This window comes from Sycon ciliatum, chromosome 1 (assembly GCF_964019385.1).
Source record: "Sycon ciliatum chromosome 1, ocSycCili1.1, whole genome shotgun sequence".
Classification (NCBI taxonomy): Eukaryota; Metazoa; Porifera; class Calcarea; order Leucosolenida; family Sycettidae; genus Sycon; species Sycon ciliatum.
Window position 1 is genome coordinate 39,094,232 of NC_088643.1, and position 18,022 is coordinate 39,112,253.

An 18,022-nucleotide genomic window follows, 5' to 3' on the forward strand; every position below is an offset into this window, starting at 1 on the left:
GTCGGTTTCTCAACACAGGTTTCCTCGCACGTGTCCCTGAGTTCTTCCAAAATCATGTCGATCCACAGTGAATCCCAGTGATATTTCGGTGACATGATCTCGTCCTGGGCAGCGTATCATGCTGAATGGGTAAGAAACAAGGAAATCCAAGTATCAGGCATCGATTTTACCCAACATCTCGATATTTTGCTCCGATTTTGCCGGCAATTTCCGCTCTTTCAATCCCTCGATATTTTGCCGAAAGAATTGCCGGCAGGATCTGTTTGGGCCTACCTGGGGCCCAAAGTCCAAACAGGCGGTAAATGAGCACGTGACCGCTTACTCAACCGTGAAGGATCTACAAGGAGGAACATGTTTCTGTGTTTTTTTTGTTTTTTTGGGGGGTTTCATGAAAGTGCACATGCGCCTACAATAGAATGGAAGAGAACAACAACAACAACAACAACAACAACAACAACAACAACAACAACAACAACAACAGCAGCGGCAAGAGAACATAGGGGACTACAACGTTTGTTGTTGTTGTTGTCTGTGTGTGTGTGTGCGCGCATGCGTGCGTGTGTCTGTACGCGTGTGTTGCTGCTGCTGGCATGCTAACATCGCCAACGCGCAATCCGCCCATGCAGGGCAGGGAGAGAGGGGGGGGGGGGGGGTAAGTAAAGGCGCAAGGGAGTAACTGAGTTGGGAGAAACTCTGCCACATTCGTGTTTGCCATTGCCAATCTGGACTATGCTTGGGTCAGCATGTCGCAGGTCCAACGTTACAGCAAGAGTACAATAACCCCTGGGAGTTATAATTATACCCTTGGTTTCAGCAAGAGTAGATAACTCTGGCGGTTATCTACTCTTACAGTTACAGTCATAGGGACTACAACCAAGAGTACGAAACCCGGTAGTATTCATGTACTCCTGCTACAACCCAGGCCCGGACCACACTACACAGGCAGTTACAACCAAGAGTTCATAACCCCCTTTGCTGTTTGGGGGTTATGAACTCTTGCTACAACTACTGTAGACTAGTTACAGATCTTCCAAACCAGGGTTGACGTAACGTGTCGTTACCTGGGTAGAACCGCACATCGCTTCCCATGCATTGCAGGCTACTATCAACAGCATAATCATTAAATGGCCTCGTGCCAGGTGAACAATGCACCATGACTTGTAGCCTAGCACGTGCTCAACGGACAGCTCCAGACCAACAAAAACAGCCAGTGATACCTCAAATGCTCCGGCCACTGGCCGAAGCGTATGGGTATCGCTTGTTGTTTTAGTTGTTTTGTGGGTTGTGTACACTGGTACTGAGTGTGTAGTAAGAGCAGAAGGCACGCCTCGCAATAAGACTACTGAAGTAATGTTAGCATTGGTTGTGTTGAAAGTTGAAACAGTATGGTTAGAACAAAAGTGGAATATTGCAGTGGGGAAATGAACTTGGAGAGAACTCAAACCCTCATCCAACACCACCATTATCGCGCGCGCGCGCGCGCACACACACACACACACACATGCTCACACACAATTCGTACCGGACTACAGACCGTACTACAGCCATGTAGTATGGCAGTGGAGACACCAGGTCTTGGGTTACACTAAATTACTATTACATAATGCACGTATGCCGCTTGGCAGATTATAAGATATCATGGTTGAAGAGAGAACGACGCTCGCCTGCACAAACTGATACGTTATGTTTGTGGCCCACTGCCAAACTTAGGCAGTCGCCCTACGGCCACCGCCTAACATACTAGCTGACTACAAGGCAAAGGTCGCTGGCCTGGCCATACAAGAAGCATAAAAGCAGGGAACCAGCCATGCGGGCAGATTACAAAAGTCAAGGCCCAGATATCTACAAGAAGCTAGAATAAAAAAGGCCACAGAAATGGGAATGGGGAGGAAGTGAGTAGAACCGGCTATAGTTACATTCAATACAGACACTGGAAACAGTCTGCCACTAGTAACATACCGTTCTAGAAGAAACTAAGCTGGGTTTAGGACAACTCTACGTATAGTTGTAAATGACCAGCCAAACAGGCAGCACAGAAGTTAGTAAAAGCAGAAATAAGAGTAGAAACAAGTAGGGTCATGGTGACCCTGCAGCCGATACTGAGGGCAGACAAGAGTGCTGAAGACGAGAAAAGCATGGCGTATAACTTTACATACACAGCAGGTGCAGGACAAGTGTGCTGCCGTGTGACTACTGGCTAGTGCATGGCAACTGATAGCAAGCTACTGCTGAAGGTGTGCATAGCCACATCTGAGCAGCAAATAAGAACAGGATAGGACTTGTATACTGTGGCGAAAGACAAACAGGGGTAATAGGAGCAGCGAGGACACTCATACAAGGCCGATATCGGACGACGGGAGTATAATACTGGGAATAGCGAAAACTATAGGACACACAGGCACGATGACCACAGCTCAAAAAACGTGCCAAGCCACTTTGGTTGAAGAAGACCAGCACTGCAACAATCAGTGGGGCCAAGCTAACAATGCAAATGACTGATTGCCAGTGCAAGTGTTCATTGCGGCGCGGTTAGAGAGAGAGAGAGAGAGAGAGAGAGAGAGGTATGCTGCAAGCTACAACATACACAATGGTAGGTTGATTTGCAGACAGAAGACAAAACTAAGAAACTGAAGGACAGCAAGGTGATCTTGGCAACAGCACTCACCTCAACTAGCAAGAAGACCATAATCATCCAAGCTGCGGCACTCCGATGCCCTTTCAAAGGCTTTCTTGAACTTGGGCAAGCCAGAGACGTCCGTGGCACACATAACATACACAAACAGGTCATTCCTCCTGGGGTGGAGCGACCGGAACTTCTGTTTAATGTAATTGCATGCTGCCGGTGCATCTGTCCTCTTTCCTTTGTAGTCTGGAAAGCACACAGTGAGCGGGGTGTGAATAAGCTTGTGTCGGAACAAATCCTTCTTGTTCAGAATAAGCCAGACAAACGTGTTCTGGATGAAGGAGGACTGGCAGAAACGATCGAACAGCTCCAGGCTTTTATGCATACGATTAGTTGTGCGCGGACTAGGCGATGATGCTTCATCAGTACTGGAACCAACTGCATCACTGCTCTCTTCATCTTCTACATCGTAGTCAGCTAGCGAGGCACAAAACACTACAAACTCCACGTTGTTGAACTTGGAAAATAGAATTTCGTTCAATGGACTGTGGCTGCTGAAATCGTACATGGCATATTCGTACTTCCAAAACGTAAAGTACAGCTCAGAGATATCAGTGTGAAACAAATGGACATTCAGAATATCACTGTCCGTCAAGTCAAACTTCTCCGCTCTGTAGCGCTGAATATTTGTCAGAAGATATTCAGCGCCATCACTAATGAACTGATGTGCGGTGCGTACTTTCTCAAAGCACTCCTTCACCTGACTGTCCTTCCACAGATCCTCTATCAAATTGAAAACAGTGCTGTCCAGATGACCAGTTGGACCCACTACTTCCTCCTGCAGGTTTTTACAACGACCTGTTAGACTGCTGTCAGCGAAAGACATTTTTAACTCTTCCATATACGCTACACTCGTCTGCATGATCTGTAATAAGTTAGCATGTATTTGCGACCGTATGGGATCCATTTCCTCCTTGGTCAGCCCTCCTGAGAGAGCGATTTTCATGGCCTTGGATACAGTGGTCTTGCCAGTCTGCTCCGTGCCTGTGATGAGGACTTTCATCATCTTGCCATGGCGTTTGTGAGCACTGTGGACAGCGTTTTTGTCAGTCAGCAAAGACTGTGCTGTGGACTTAGTTCCACCCAACGCACGAGGAGTATGCGAGCACCTGCGTCCTCCACTACTTGTACTGCAAGAGCAACCCATAACTCCTGCAAGCCCGCCAGGCTAATTTGCTCTCTTCTCGCGGAGATGTTGCCAAGAAAGCGACACTTGTATCAGAAGTTCAATGGTTTCTTCTACAACAAACCAAGGAGACAAATCCTATGGCACAAGGAAGCCGGGTGCCTCGGTGAACTCCAGATGGAGTTCTGCACGTCTGCCTGTAGCATCCACGAGTAGGCAACGCAGGCCAACCACAGCAACAAACGAGGTGCTTATTCCATTCTCCAGCAGAAACCATGCTCTATCCAGGGCCATGCGGCGCGCGTACATATGTCACATTATGTGTACAGCAGCAGTACAAAGTACGCAGCTCCGGAGTTCTCTTCGTTGGTCCTTTTCAATACGCATGCGCGCCAAGACTGCAACATACAGTACAGCAGATCTACCAGGATCTAGGACACACGCCGATCCACCATTCCCTGCACGCTGCCCACAACACACTTGCATGCACATGCAAGCAGTCTTTTCTTGTACTCCATGAGATCCATGGATCCATATCCACTGTATACATGTACCAGTTGTACTGAGCTGAGCGACTCGACCTCGTGGCGCGTGAACACGTAGATCTAATGTACAGTCAACTTCGCTAATAACGACATCGGATATAACGACAATTCGCGAATAACGACAGAATTGCCATGCCCAGAGCAAAGTCCCATCCTACTGTAATACATATAATGAGACTTCGGGTATAACGACACTTCGCGAATAAGGACACCTTTTTCATGCCCCGCCGAATGTCGTTATAAGCGAAGTTGACTGTACTACAATCGCGGGAATATCGAATGGCCAAATTATTTTCGGGTGCAAGCGTAGAACGACAAACGCATGCGACGATTTGTACGGGAGCATGCAACGCAACAGAGAACTTTTCAATTACATCAAGACATGACAATTACATGTATAATTATGCTCACATGCACAGCCATATCAGCATGTCACTGTCAGTCCATGTGCCCACTGAGTAAGCCGTTTTTGTTTTCCTTGGTCCGGCAGGAAAGGTCTGCACAAAACTGTGTTGGTGAAGATGAGGACGATAATGGCAGTTGGGGGAGAAATTTGGCGCTACAAAACATGTATCCCACTGCACTGCTCGTACAGAGGTCAGATGTCAGGAGCTGTTTCGGAGTCTTCTTGCTGCTACTTGCACCTTGGTCAAAGTCAGTGCGCGGTATAATGCAGGTACGATACTGCATAGTCATTGTTTGTAGATCATGTTGACCACAAATAAGGCACAATTTCAATGATCTAATGATGGCGATCCTTGTGTAATAGTATCAATGTGTACCCGGGTCATCGGGGCGACTTTTGCCAAGTCTTGCTTGCTTGTGTCATAATTATAAAGAAGCCTTGCTTGTGTCATGTAGTCCAAAGTCTGTAGTCTGGTAGTGTGCGACTCACATTTCCGGGTAGATCTACAAAACCTCCCTGCTGTATAGACCATGATAGACCAGCAGATCAAGGAGCCGTCAAGATTCGACACGAGTAGATCTACATAGCCCTACACCAAGAGTAGATAAACATCAGTCTACTCTTGCCTACACTGTAGCCTGTAGCCTAGTGTAGGCCAGGGATATGAACTCTTGGAGTTGCATCCGCCGCCGCATGTTCATGGACTTGTTTCCTAACTGACTTGCGGCGGCGAAGTAAGTTGCTTACTTTGTGTTCATTTGGTTTGGCACGGGGTCCTTCACTGATCAAGGGCCTTGGCTTGGCCAAGGCGATTTTGAAAAAAAGGGGCCAGTAGATCTACTAGTATAGTACTGTAGTAGAGCTCAGGACACAAGCAGCACAACAATAACCAGTGCTGGGAAGGGAACCTGAAGTAAGTGACAGCTATACTGTATATCGCTAGGAGGTTGAGAGTAGAACTCCTGGGGGATGTGTCCAGGGAGTAATTGTTATCATCAAGGGCACGTTTGGAACCTAGTAGGCAAGTACCTGTCCTTGATACAGTATAACCATTGCTGGAATGCGCTACATCATGACATGTAATGCACCAAATACAGCAGTAACGTTGCAAAAGGCAGTCTCTTTTTCATGTAGCATTCACCATGTTCACGCCAGTGCACAGGTTAGGCCCAGACAGATCCTGCCGGCAATTCTTTCGGCAAAATATCGAAGAATTCAAAGAGCGGAAATTGCCGGCAAAATCGGAGCAAAATATCGAGACGGGTAAAATCGATGCCTGATACTTGTAACTTGGAGTTCCTTGTTTCTTACACGTTCAGCTGGATACACTGCCAGGACTAGATCATGTCACCAAAATATCACTGGGATTCACTGTGGATCGACATGATTTTGGAAGAACTCAGGGAAGCGTGCGTGGAAATCTGTGTTGAGAAACCGACCCTGCGATTTTATGAAACGTTGTACGGGAAGTGAATAAAATACACGTTTTTCCGGAGCAAAATGGAGCAAAATATCGAGGCGAGCGGAGCAGAATCTGTCTGGGCCTAGCACAGGTGCATAAAATTAGCTCGGATCAACGAATAGGGCACATATTATAGGGGCAAGAGTACATACCCCCCCCCCCTCCCCCCAGGAGTGTGCAGCTCCCAACCCCTGCACACAGTGCTGTTCTAACAGTTGTCGACATTTCCGGGCCATCAGACACATCATGGTCCTGACCAGCTAGCCGTGGTATTTATGACTCCCTGGTCACAATCGTACCGCTCTAATCTCTTTGCACCAGGTTTCCCATGAATACATAAAGTGCACTGGCTCGGGCTATCAAAGCGGAGCCCCCGCCCCACACACACGAGCAAAAATTGTACCACAGATATGGCTAACTGTACTGACTGAAGGTACCTTCCGACACCCTGTATTTCCATGATGCAATGAGAGAGGGAGATCAACGGTATTTTACGTTACTTGTACTTGCTCACTGCCAGAAACTGGTCATGCGGGTCTCCCGGGAGAGGGGAAAGGTGACTCAATTGGCTGTTGAACTGCCCAATGACCGGCACCCTTGAAATCCCCAAAATCTGGATGGACATGTAGCCGCAGTAGGACATCGAGGGGGGTCCTGGCCCATTCTAGAAGTCATCATTCGCTCCCTTGTCACTGGACAGTTCTGTCCGTTTGGTTTTAGCGAAATCAAATAAAGAAAACAACAAGAACAAGAAGGACAGTGCCCAGTGGACCATCATGCTATGCAGTTCTACCAGAGAGTAATAAGGTATTTTACTGCTCGCTGGTTGGGGGTATGGAGTACCCTGGTTCTACACATAATATTTATTATACATGAAGTTCTAGAAGTAGAAGTGAACTAGATGTCCGAAATTTGAACGAAACCGGTGCACCCGCTCCTTTCTGTTTTCGGAGAAATTTGTAACAACTGCAATATACCGCACTCCGTGCAACAACGAGCTAAGTCCTTGGTCAACGAGCTCTGATTGACGTCAGTGGGTGACCCTTTGTATGGCACGTGACTCTAGAGCAAAACTGTTCTACAGAATTAGCTACAATAAAATCACGCAGGATCTCAACATGAAAAATCATGCAGCCAAGAAAGAAATTAAAAAAAAACCCAGCACGCTTACTATTAGAATGTGGCAAGAGGAATAATTCTATGATGCAGATATGAGAAAATCACCTAAGGTCACTGTCATATTGGTAATTTGTACTTTGTTGACAGGGTGGTTTATACAGGTACTGACTAAAAACTGGCTAAGCTATGGACAAAATAATTGGAAATATAAGAAATGTGATTGAACACGAGTAAACGGAGAGTGATACAAGCAGACAGGCTGTGTACAGCCCAGAGAAAGCATGCCAACAATCCATCCAAAGCAACAGCAATGGTCCACTATCGAAAACTCGAAGAGGGAAGAGTTCAAATAGTGCTGCAGCCAAAGTCGCGATTCCACTGCTCGTACATAGTGCGAGAAGCTGCAGACAGGCTCGGTCGAATAACTCTCAGAGCCTCCTCGAAGTCATTATAGCTGATTGGCCGAACCTGAAAACAAACATTCCACGACCACCGCAGTGTGTTGGAGTGACAAAAAAGAGCATGACATCTGCCACAATACTGGCAAGTGGTAGACATTGTATTCCAGCCAACAGTGCACGTAATGGCCTGGTAGTGTAATCAAACACTTTCCACTCCAATGCGACCTGACACACGCTGTTCCACGGATACATGTATGTTCATAATTTTTGCATCCGCTTGTCCAAGCTAGTGGCTGCAACTCAAAAATGCCTTCCTCTATGTTGATAGAACTTGAGAGGCGAGGACACCCAGAATTAAGGTGGCTGGAAACTAGATCAGAATTTCAAATTGGCCCGAAATGTGTTGGATGTTTTAAAAGTATGCGGTGTCTTCAGTGTGCAGCCAGGTAGACATGAGTGTTTCTTGCTGCTGCCGTGACTAGGGAGCGAGATATTCTTGGTTCTCTCATCATAAACAACCGGCGGGAGACAGCAATTTTAAAACTGCAATCAATAAGATGAGTGCTGAATCGGCATGTGCATACCGTGTCTATTCGTGCAGTGTCAAACGATGGAAAACAATGTGCAGTGAAAATGATGCAAATTACTCATTATAGCATAAAGATTATGTTATAACGGTCATAGTTAGCGAAGATTCTACAGTCCACATGATTCTACAGTTCACATAATTCGACAGTGCACATGATGCATGCCCGGGCATGCCTGTGCAATCACTCGGGAAAAAACCGAGCTTCGTCGGTTAGTGATACGAACAGAAAGTTAGTCACAAACGATGCTCAATATTTTGGAAGCACTTCAATTTACTAGTCTTTCTTGGAAGTGTTTCGAAGCGGTTTCAATGTTAGAGCCCTCGGTATCTTGTATAAAGCGTTGTGCTGTAGTCATGCTTGTCATGGCCGCATTTAGACCTCCAGACAATGAGCAAACTGCCTTGCACCACAGTATTTAGCAAGCTAACAGTTACGCACAGCACAGTACTCTCCACTCAGTGTGGTTCGAAGTTCTAACAGGTCAACAGAATGACTCACCTGATCTGCAGGTAACGTTCGCATTGTTGCCAGGTCCATTTCTGACAACAGGACAGAAGAAATTCATGCACCAGGCACACATGCACGCGCGCATGCACACACACATGCATACGACTCTTCAAAAAATAGAATTGGAGACGTATTTGGTCCCTCTTACAAATGAAGGCCAGAAACTGTTTCTACAGAACTCCTCATGGCTCAAGCTTTCCAAAAAGCCCAAGGTAGCCAATATCACCCCAGGGAAACTAAAGTTATCAACAAAATGAGTCGCGGCGTCTCGCTGGGACTGAGAATTTGTCCACTTTGACAGTCGGATATTAAAGGGTTACCGGTAAGCACATTTTGCAAATGATATTTCACTATAGCATAGCAGTATATACCCTCGTGTGTACCTCTGTTCACCCTATGCCGGGTCTGAAAAAGTGGAAAGTGATTTTCTTTTTCTTTTGCTAGAAAACTGGTTATCAGAGGGCACAAGCACCCTGGTAACGCAGTGACTACAGGCGAGAGAGAGAGAGAGGGCGAGAGAGGGAGAGAGAGAGAGAGAGAGAGAGAGAGAGAGAGAGAGAGAGAGAGAGAGAGAGAGAGAGAGAGAGAGAGAGAGAGAGAGAGAGAGAGAAAGTAGCTGTGTTTATGCATTACACCAACTGCACAACTAACAATGGCAGCTATCAGCCAGTGCAGACGGCACCTTACCACGAATGGGGCCGAGAGCTGCTTCCTTTGCCAGCGCAGTGATATCACTGGCAGAAAAGTTCACCGTCTTTGACCTGAACATGAAAGATACATGAACACCCATACCCGCACACACGAGCGGACACACCATATTCTTCTTTAATACACAAAAGGACGAAGAAGCAATATGGACGAAGACAGTCAGTTCAACTGGCTCAGAGCAGCCACAGCCCCATGTCTAGTACCCGGCAAACAAACTCATGTCAGTATTTCCTCTGCACGCACACAATGAGGAACAATGTTGCCGAGATAGTAGATAGCTTGAGAAGGGGGAAACCCCAGGTCTGGAGCGTTTGATTCACGTGGAGAAATGCAAAGTGCCGTGACGGATCTGGCAGGCTTCGTATCTCTGGAGCGCAGCATCGTGCCATGATCGCGCTTGCTGCATTGGATTCCTTGGAGTTTTCTCTTCGATTTACATACTTGGATTGTCCCGAAAGACCGATATTTGACTGAAATACGACGGTTTGTAGCTTGGTTGTCCAGGTGCGCAAGTGCGTAAACTCGCCAGCTTTCGAGTGCATTTTTCTGCACTGTAAAGTGTTTGCGATAAGGTCGGTTTTGTTATCTGACGGCACAATTTTACTTATTATTACCATACCAAACGATCAATTCCACTGGCATACATGCTACACATATGCCGAGATCACAGCTATGACCAATCACAGGTAAAACGCTGACAGGCCAATTCGGCGTCTACACATTTCTTGTTAATCCAGGCAGTAAGGCCACTAAGGGATCAACAGATTCAACACCACCAACCTTGCAATTGTCTGCAGCTGGCGGGCTGTTATGCTAGACCTCTGCTTGTGAAGTAGTTTCTCAAGGATGACATGGCGGGTCTAGAGAGAGACACAAGCAACACAACATGCTACATGTTTTCGATTTCGACTACAGCATGTTACAAGGCGAAGACAGTGCACAGTGCTTCTGACTACAACCATAACCCGGTTGCCTTGTAACATGCTGTCGAAATCGAAAACATGTTAGACTGTCAAGCAAGGCTTCTATATAATCATAACATGCTACTTATACGTACACGTATACAATGAAACAAAGGTACATGTAGCAACACTGTGACAAACCTACTTAAGTGCAAGGGACAACGAAACACAACCCAGCACTGCTGCTGCTGCTGCTGCACACCGCTGCATGCCACTACATTCACTAACATCCATGGGACAGATGCATGGGTGCTGCTGCCTGCATGACATCATCCAGCTGCAATCCGCCCACAGCGGAAAGTCAAAAACTACATGTACGGAAGATGGCTAAAGCCATCACAGTCACTATGTACAGTTGTGCTGGCTAAAGTCTGACCCGGAGTGCAAAGCTGGCATCCTGGGCACGTCCCGATTACTTCATTGTATTTGTACATGTGTACGTCCAGCCGCATCTGTGCCGCTTCCAGGGTGTCAACGGCCGTGCAAATTGAGGGCGCCAAATGTGCACTCTGGGTCGGATTTCACCGAGCACAACTGTACTTCATGTTGGCGCGTGCCATACTCAGCTGCTGCCACGGATGGTGTGTGTATACCTATGCATCTATGTACACTCCCACAGTGTTAGGTGGGAAGCTGAGCAGAAACTCCCACAGTGTTAGGTGGGAAGCTGAGCAGAAACTCCCACAGTGTTAGGTGGGAAGCTGAGCAGAAATTCCCACAGTGTTAGGTGGGAAGCTGAGCAGAAACTCCCACAGTGTTAGGTGGGAAGCTGAGCAGAAACTCCCACAGTGTTAGGTGGGAAGCTGAGCAGAAACTCCCACAGTGTTAGGTGGGAAGCTGAGCAGAAACTCCCACAGTGTTAGGTGGGAAGCTGAGCAGAAACTCCCACAGTGTTAGGTGGGAAGCTGAGCAGAAACTCCCACAGTGTTAGGTGGGAAGCTGAGCAGAAACTCCCACAGTGTTAGGTGGGACGCTGAGCAGAAACTCCCACAGTGTTAGGTGGGACGCTGAGCAGAAACTCCCACAGTGTTAGGTGGGAAGCTGAGCAAAAACTCCCACAGTGTTACGTGGGAAGCTGAGCAGAAACTGGTTGGCCAAAGCCAGGGTAAGACACACCGTCGACGGCAAGCTTCATTCTTTCAGACATACCTTCTCATCGGGGCAGGGAATATAGATACGCTTGACTAGACGTCTGCAAAGAAATACACCAACAGCACATAAGCAATGATTTAGACTAACTTAGAGCCAAATAAGCATGAACTAAGAACCAAACAAGCATTGATTAAATATAACCACGAGCACAAACTTGTCAAGTTACACACTTCTTGACGATGTCCGAGCTACAGTAGTTCATCTACAGAAGTAATACGAGTACATCAGCATTATAGAAGAGAGTGGTGAAGATGGCTGCAGTAGAAGGGGACAAGTAGGGTTGCCACCACACGGAGAATTGGATGGGGTAATGCAAAGCCAGCACACAACCTAATGATTCTAATTATCCTATTGCAAGACAAACCCATAGCATACTGTTAGACACGTTATCGCAGCGAGTTGCAAATTTAACGATGGTTCAAACTCCATAGATTAACGAGAAGATACGTAATAATGACCTTGAAGTCTTCAGGCATATCCGCACATAACACATATGAGGCCTTACACCCGCAACAGAACTTATTATAACGAAGGAATGTTACTCGTTAAGGCGTTAAGTTCACTTCCTCGTTATATTTACATGTCTTGCAGTAAGTTCCTTTACACACGTATATGCACAGTCCACTGAGGACAGCAGTGATCTTATGAAAGAAGAATCTGGCCGAAGGCATACGTACCTGAGTACTGCCTCGTCCAACTCTTGAGGACGGTTTGTCGCACCAATCACCAGCACGCGGTCATCGACACTGGACAACACCTGATACATACACATGTACATGTAGGCACATGTCAGAGAAAAACCAGTACACACCATTGCAGTAGATACGTCAGACAACAGTAGTAAACCAATCTCTAGCTTTGCTAGTTGATCCGAATACCCAGCGAGAACCAACATGCTGGACCGCACAACCAGGAGCACAGCGACACAAGTACATGAAATGTAAAAAGAAAATATAACTCACACCATCAAATGACACCAAGAACTCGGTCTTCAAGCGCATGCTGGAGCCAGTATCCCCTTCTGTACGACTTGATAGAATGGAATCTATCTCATCTGCATACAGCAGAACATCCACAAACCCACACCCACACCCACATCCATACATACACACAAAGACACACATAGACACACACACACACACACACATACACACACACACACACGCGCACACGCACACACACGCGCACACGCACACACACACACACACACACACACACACACATGAACACACACATGCACACGCGTGCACGTGCGTACGCACGCGAGCGCGCACACACACACACACACACACACACCACCGCTTATTAGCATTATAAGTCGTGAAGTGCTACAATCAGCATGGTTGCCCTATCAGGTGTGCAACTATCAGGTGTGCAACTATCAGGTGTGCAACTATCAGGTGTGCAACTATCAGGTGTGCAACTATCAGGTGTGCAACTATCAGGTGTGCAACTATCAGGTGTGCAACTATCAGGTGTGCAACTATCAGGTGTGCAACTATCAGGTGTGCAACTATCAGCTCCAAGATGTTGTGGTCGTCAGCAAGGGAGGAACAGTACGCCTGCCGCAGATCCTGAGGAGTATTATCGGCGCTCAGTTTCTATCCCTCTCCTTGATGAGCTGCTTGGGCAGATAAGAACCCATTTCAATCCTATTCAGAAGAAGGTTAGGAAAGGAACGCAGCTCATGCCAGTCAACGCTGTGGCCGATCCTGTGGCTGCCAAGACTGCTACAGTGGACTTGGCCAAGGAGTCGGAGAGTGAAGACTGCTACAGTGGACTTTGCCAAGGAGTCGGAGAGTGAAGACTGCTACAGTGGACTTGGTCAAGGAGTCGGAGAGTGAAGACTGCTACAGTGGACTTGGCCAAGGAGTCGGAGAGTGAAGACTGCTACAGTGGACTTTGCCAAGGAGTCGGAGAGTGAAGACTGCTACAGTGGACTTTGCCAAGGAGTCGGAGAGTGAAGACTGCTACAGTGGACTTTGCCAAGGAGTCGGAGAGTGAAGACTGCTACAGTGGACTTTGCCAAGGTGTCGGAGAGTGAAGACTGCTACTGTGGACTTTGCCAAGGAGTCGGAGAGTGAAGACTGCTACAGTGGACTTTGCCAAGGAGTCGGAGAGTGAAGACTGCTACAGTGGACTTTGCCAAGGAGTCGGAGAGTGAAGACTGCTACAGTGGACTTTGCCAAGGAGTCGGAGAGTGAAGACTGCTACAGTGGACTTGGCCAAGGAGTCGGAGAGTGACTTTCCAGAGACATACAGCATACAGTTGAGGCTGAGTTACAGATTTGGTAGATGATCTTGCATCAGGTCCACAATCGTCAGATACCAGTACCCTCAGCTCTCTTTCAGGCCGCGGAGCTTGCTGACAAGAGCATGCGTTCTGTCATCTCACGCCTCTTGCTTCTTCTTACCTCGCTGTCTGTCACAATGTGCGCCTGTGAGCGAGGCATAAGTAGCCTCCGAAGTCTGACAACGCATGTGTAATCCGGCATGGGCAGCAGGCGGCTGAGCGGATTGGCACTACTTCATGTTCATTTCGGTCACTCAGCCTAACACTACCATCCCAACTAAAAATACAGAAACATTTGCAAAGAAGATCACTCAGCAGGAAGTCGGCAGCACGTGGTCTTAACACTGGCCATGCAACCGGGCCAAATAGCATGACGGATGAACTCATCAAATACGGGCCTGATACTCTCCACCATGCTTTAGACCAGATACACAAGGTCGCTATTTCTGAGCCGCTTTGTATTGGCGACGGGACTCTTACCCCGCTACAAAAACCTGGCAAGGCCAGGGGGCCTACATCAAACCTACGTCCTACATCACTGTTGACGGCGTTGCGCAAGGTGCTGTCTCTTATAACATTGTCCCGTATCGGCAGCAAATACAGCAATTCCTATCTCCCACCTAAAGCGGTTTCAGACAGGAGAAGCACCGAGGACGTAATCTGGTCCTACCGCTGGCCATAGCCCGATACCAACACCTCAAGCAGAAGTACGACAATATTGGTATAGATATGTCGACGGCATTCGACACCATCTCACGCCGAAGCTAATCGATGTTCTTGCCTCGTTGACAAAGACGACGTTGCACTCATTTCGTGTCTTGTCCAGCACACCACCTTGCAGGTTTGATTGCATGGAACGGAAGTCATGCAGTTCACAACCAACAGAGGCACCCCACAGGGAGACTCATCGTCTCCGGTGCTATTCGTAGTGTACCTAGAAGCAGCCCTGAGAGACGTGTAAGATTTCTTACCGGTTCGCCCCCTACTCGACATCGACTTGCACCTTCCCACAGGCGCACCGTACGCTGATGATGTTGACTTTCTGTCATGCAAATGTTAGGCGGGCACTGCTTGGATGACGACCACTGTAAGAGTTGAAAGTGCGACGAGCCTAAAGTTTAAAGATTTGCAAACATTTCCCACTTTTTAAAGGCTGGCACAAAGTTCACCGACCCTGCCAGCACACACCAGCACACACCAGCACACACCAGTCTTCTACTTCTCCAGTATATTAGAGAGAAAGAATCACATAGTGTGTAATGTTTCTGGAGTTAACGATGGACTCTTTCTCGTTAAAATGCTAGACTTTGTGCCCCGTTAGAGATTCAACTCTTACAGTACACCATTGGTTGGTGGTAGAGCATCGCTGGCCATAAGCGAGGGTCCCTCGTTCGAGTCCTGGTGGCGACGCGGTCAAGTTTTTCTTCAGACGTTTCCCGTTTGCGTCTTTTCCTCAAACTAATGAATACTAGTACTTTATATGTTGGGGCGCCCCGCGTGCTAGTTTGTACTTAAGTGTGTGGGTTACAGTGAGGGCTATGTCCCGCCAGCCTGTGTGGATTCAGAGGAAGCGTGAGTTTCGAAGTCTGAGGAAAATGTTGAACAGTCGCTGGCCATAGGTCTCTGGTTCGAGTCCTGGTGGTGACAGTCAATTTTAGACTTTTCCCGTTTGTAACTCCCTCAACCCCATGAGTATAATTCTAAAAAAACTTTTAAAAATTATTATGATTTGATGCACTAGTTGTCAGCTAGCTAGGCATAAGATTCCACAGTTTCCACTTAAAATGATCACCCATAGTTTCATTGTTATGCACAATTTGTACAGTAATTACTTCATTAGAGAAGTGCGACTGAATCATATCGTATGGACGATGCCTCAAAAGCATAATTATTGAGTTATGTCCGTTCACCCCCCCCCCCCCCCCCCCACACACACACACACACTTGAAGGGTACCCAGTTACGCACCTGTAAACTGTTTATTTCCGTAACACAAACAATAACACAAGCACTTACCAATGAAGATGATCGATGGTTGAACTTCTTGGGCAACAGCAAACAAAGCCCGCACAAGTTTCTCTGCTTCGCCGACCTACAAAAGCAAAAGCAAAACAATAATATGGACATGGCAAAACCACCAGGAAGATGAAAATGTGGATGGCTTACAACTGCGATGCATATGGAAATGGGTTATGCAGACACGCATTGAGTCCATCGGCGGGATGTGCAAGCTCCAACATTCATAAAACAATGTACGAGCTCAACCAGCCCTGCCCCCCCCCCTCCCCTCCCCCTTGTTTCTTTGTTTCAGACTGGTGTAAGACACGGAAATCAGCAGTGATTCTTAGAACTTACCCACTTGGACATAAGAGATGATGCACTGATACTGAAGAATCTGCAATCTGCCTCACTGGCTACAGCTTTGGCCTGGACACACACCATGGTCGACAAGAAGCAAAAAATATGAATGAGCACACCATTTATAAATTCATCAGTTGAGGGTGTCGAATAGGGAAAAGGTGTGAAGAAAACGCCAGGACTCTAACCAGGGAGCTTTGCTATGCCAGCCATGATCTACCACTAAGCTATCGTGTAGTCGTTATCCAAGCAGTGACCGTTCAACGTTTTCTTTAGACTTCGAAACTCATGCTTCATGTGATACTACGCAGGCTGGTGGGACGCAGTCCTCACTGTACCCACACAGTTCACGCACAAACTAGGACGCTGGGAGCCCCAATGTATCAAGTACTCATCCGTTGATGGTGACTAGTGAAAAGGGAGAACGCCTGAAGAACAAAAAAAACCTGACTGTCACCACCAGGATCTTTGCTATCTGTAGGCCAGTGATGCTCTACCACAGAGTTCTGGTGTGGCCATCATCCCACCAGAGACCGTTGAACATACTATTATGTACCGGTATGTATGTATGTAGAACTCATAATCACAAGGTGATCGTAGAGGCATTAATCAGCGAGAGAATTGTGAATGATGTCTCTGAATCCAACTCTATCGTGTGCTGCATAAGAGATATACAGTAAAACCTGTAACTAACGACCGCCCCTTGGTGCCAGCAAAAGCGGTCTTTAGTGGCAGATGGTCTTTAGTTAGAGGTTTGCACTGCGCGACCATATATGGATCCCGTATATGATTATGTATGTCAAAATGCAGCTAATACGATTCCCCAGGACTTGCGCAATGCCATTCTTATTTCAGGTCAAACAACACTTGAAGAGAGAGAGAGAGAGAGAGACAGAGGGAGAAGACTACTTTTTGCAGACATCGAATTCAGCTGCTACTTCTGAAACCAGGAGTCAAATGTTCCCTGTAGAAGATTCGTTTTACGCTGGGCTTCAAATTTGTTCATGTGATCAATCGTACTGACTGTCCTTGTTGTAACTTCTCGATTGCTTGAACGCGATCCTTCAGCATCAGGACCTTGCGGTGCTGATTTGTTTCTGGATTCCTTGATGCCATCGTCGATTCGTCTGTATGACTGGGGTTAGGCTTTTCCACATTATGTTTTGCATAATTTTTGCATCTTGGGGGTAAAAATGAATCCCCGTTGTAAAATGCATCTTTCGTGATTTTTGCCAGATTTTCTTCAAAAACAAAAAGGTTTGTGTGGTTTTGTCAGATTTTCTTCAAAAATAACAAATTTGGCGTGATTTTTGCCAGATTTTCCTCAAAAACAACAAGTTTTGCAAGTGTTAGCTAAACTTTAGCCGACAGGCATTTTCTTCTGCTGGCAAAACTTGACCTTGCCCCGCACCTGACGTAACCTGACTCTTGTCAGTCTCGAAATATGCCCGGCACTGGGGCCGGCAGGCGGCAGTGCATGATGATGACTGATTGATGTGCATGCATGCACGGGTACATGTCCTGTAGGGTTCCCTGATGCCAACATGTACAGACAGTGTACATGCTTCGAATCAGGGAGTCTACGACTCCCTGCTTCGAATGAATTTGGCAGCCATCTTGTTGCCATGGCAATTGGTGAATAATTTTCGCACATTGGGTGATTTTTTGAATTTTTTAAAGATTTTTTTCAAATCTATCCATTTTTTCGAAT

The 18,022-nt window shown here is 47.0% G+C and overlaps 2 protein-coding genes across 3 annotated transcripts in view; both read right to left on the reverse strand.

Annotated features, from left to right (window-relative positions):
- Window positions 1–1,426: 1,426 nt before the first annotated feature.
- LOC135824846 (guanine nucleotide-binding protein G(i) subunit alpha-1-like) lies at window positions 1,427–4,130 on the reverse strand. Its single transcript, XM_065337572.1, has one exon. The coding sequence runs from the start codon at window positions 3,828–3,830 to the stop codon at window positions 2,667–2,669; it is 1,164 nt and encodes a 387-aa protein (XP_065193644.1). The 5' UTR covers window positions 3,831–4,130; the 3' UTR covers window positions 1,427–2,666.
- Window positions 4,131–7,213: 3,083 nt separating this feature from the next.
- LOC135824856 (spastin-like) overlaps window positions 7,214–18,022 on the reverse strand; it is a 28,254-nt gene continuing 17,445 nt past the window's right edge. For both annotated transcript variants that reach the window (XM_065337590.1, XM_065337583.1), the window contains exons 8-16: window positions 16,309–16,380; window positions 15,970–16,045; window positions 12,624–12,715; window positions 12,339–12,418; window positions 11,659–11,701; window positions 10,328–10,407; window positions 9,527–9,600; window positions 8,831–8,871; window positions 7,214–7,809 (exon numbers count right to left, since the gene is read on the reverse strand). In XM_065337590.1, the coding sequence (XP_065193662.1) occupies window positions 7,687–7,809; window positions 8,831–8,871; window positions 9,527–9,600; window positions 10,328–10,407; window positions 11,659–11,701; window positions 12,339–12,418; window positions 12,624–12,715; window positions 15,970–16,045; window positions 16,309–16,380 (681 nt within the window). In that variant the 3' untranslated portion in view covers window positions 7,214–7,686. The remainder of the gene's footprint in view (window positions 7,810–8,830; window positions 8,872–9,526; window positions 9,601–10,327; window positions 10,408–11,658; window positions 11,702–12,338; window positions 12,419–12,623; window positions 12,716–15,969; window positions 16,046–16,308; window positions 16,381–18,022) is intronic.

What these genes read in the sequence shown, in the direction of transcription:
- LOC135824846 (XM_065337572.1), bottom strand. Translation starts at nt 3,830, where the DNA reads ATGGGTTGCTCTTGCAGTACAAGTAGTGGAGGACGCAGGTGCTCGCAT.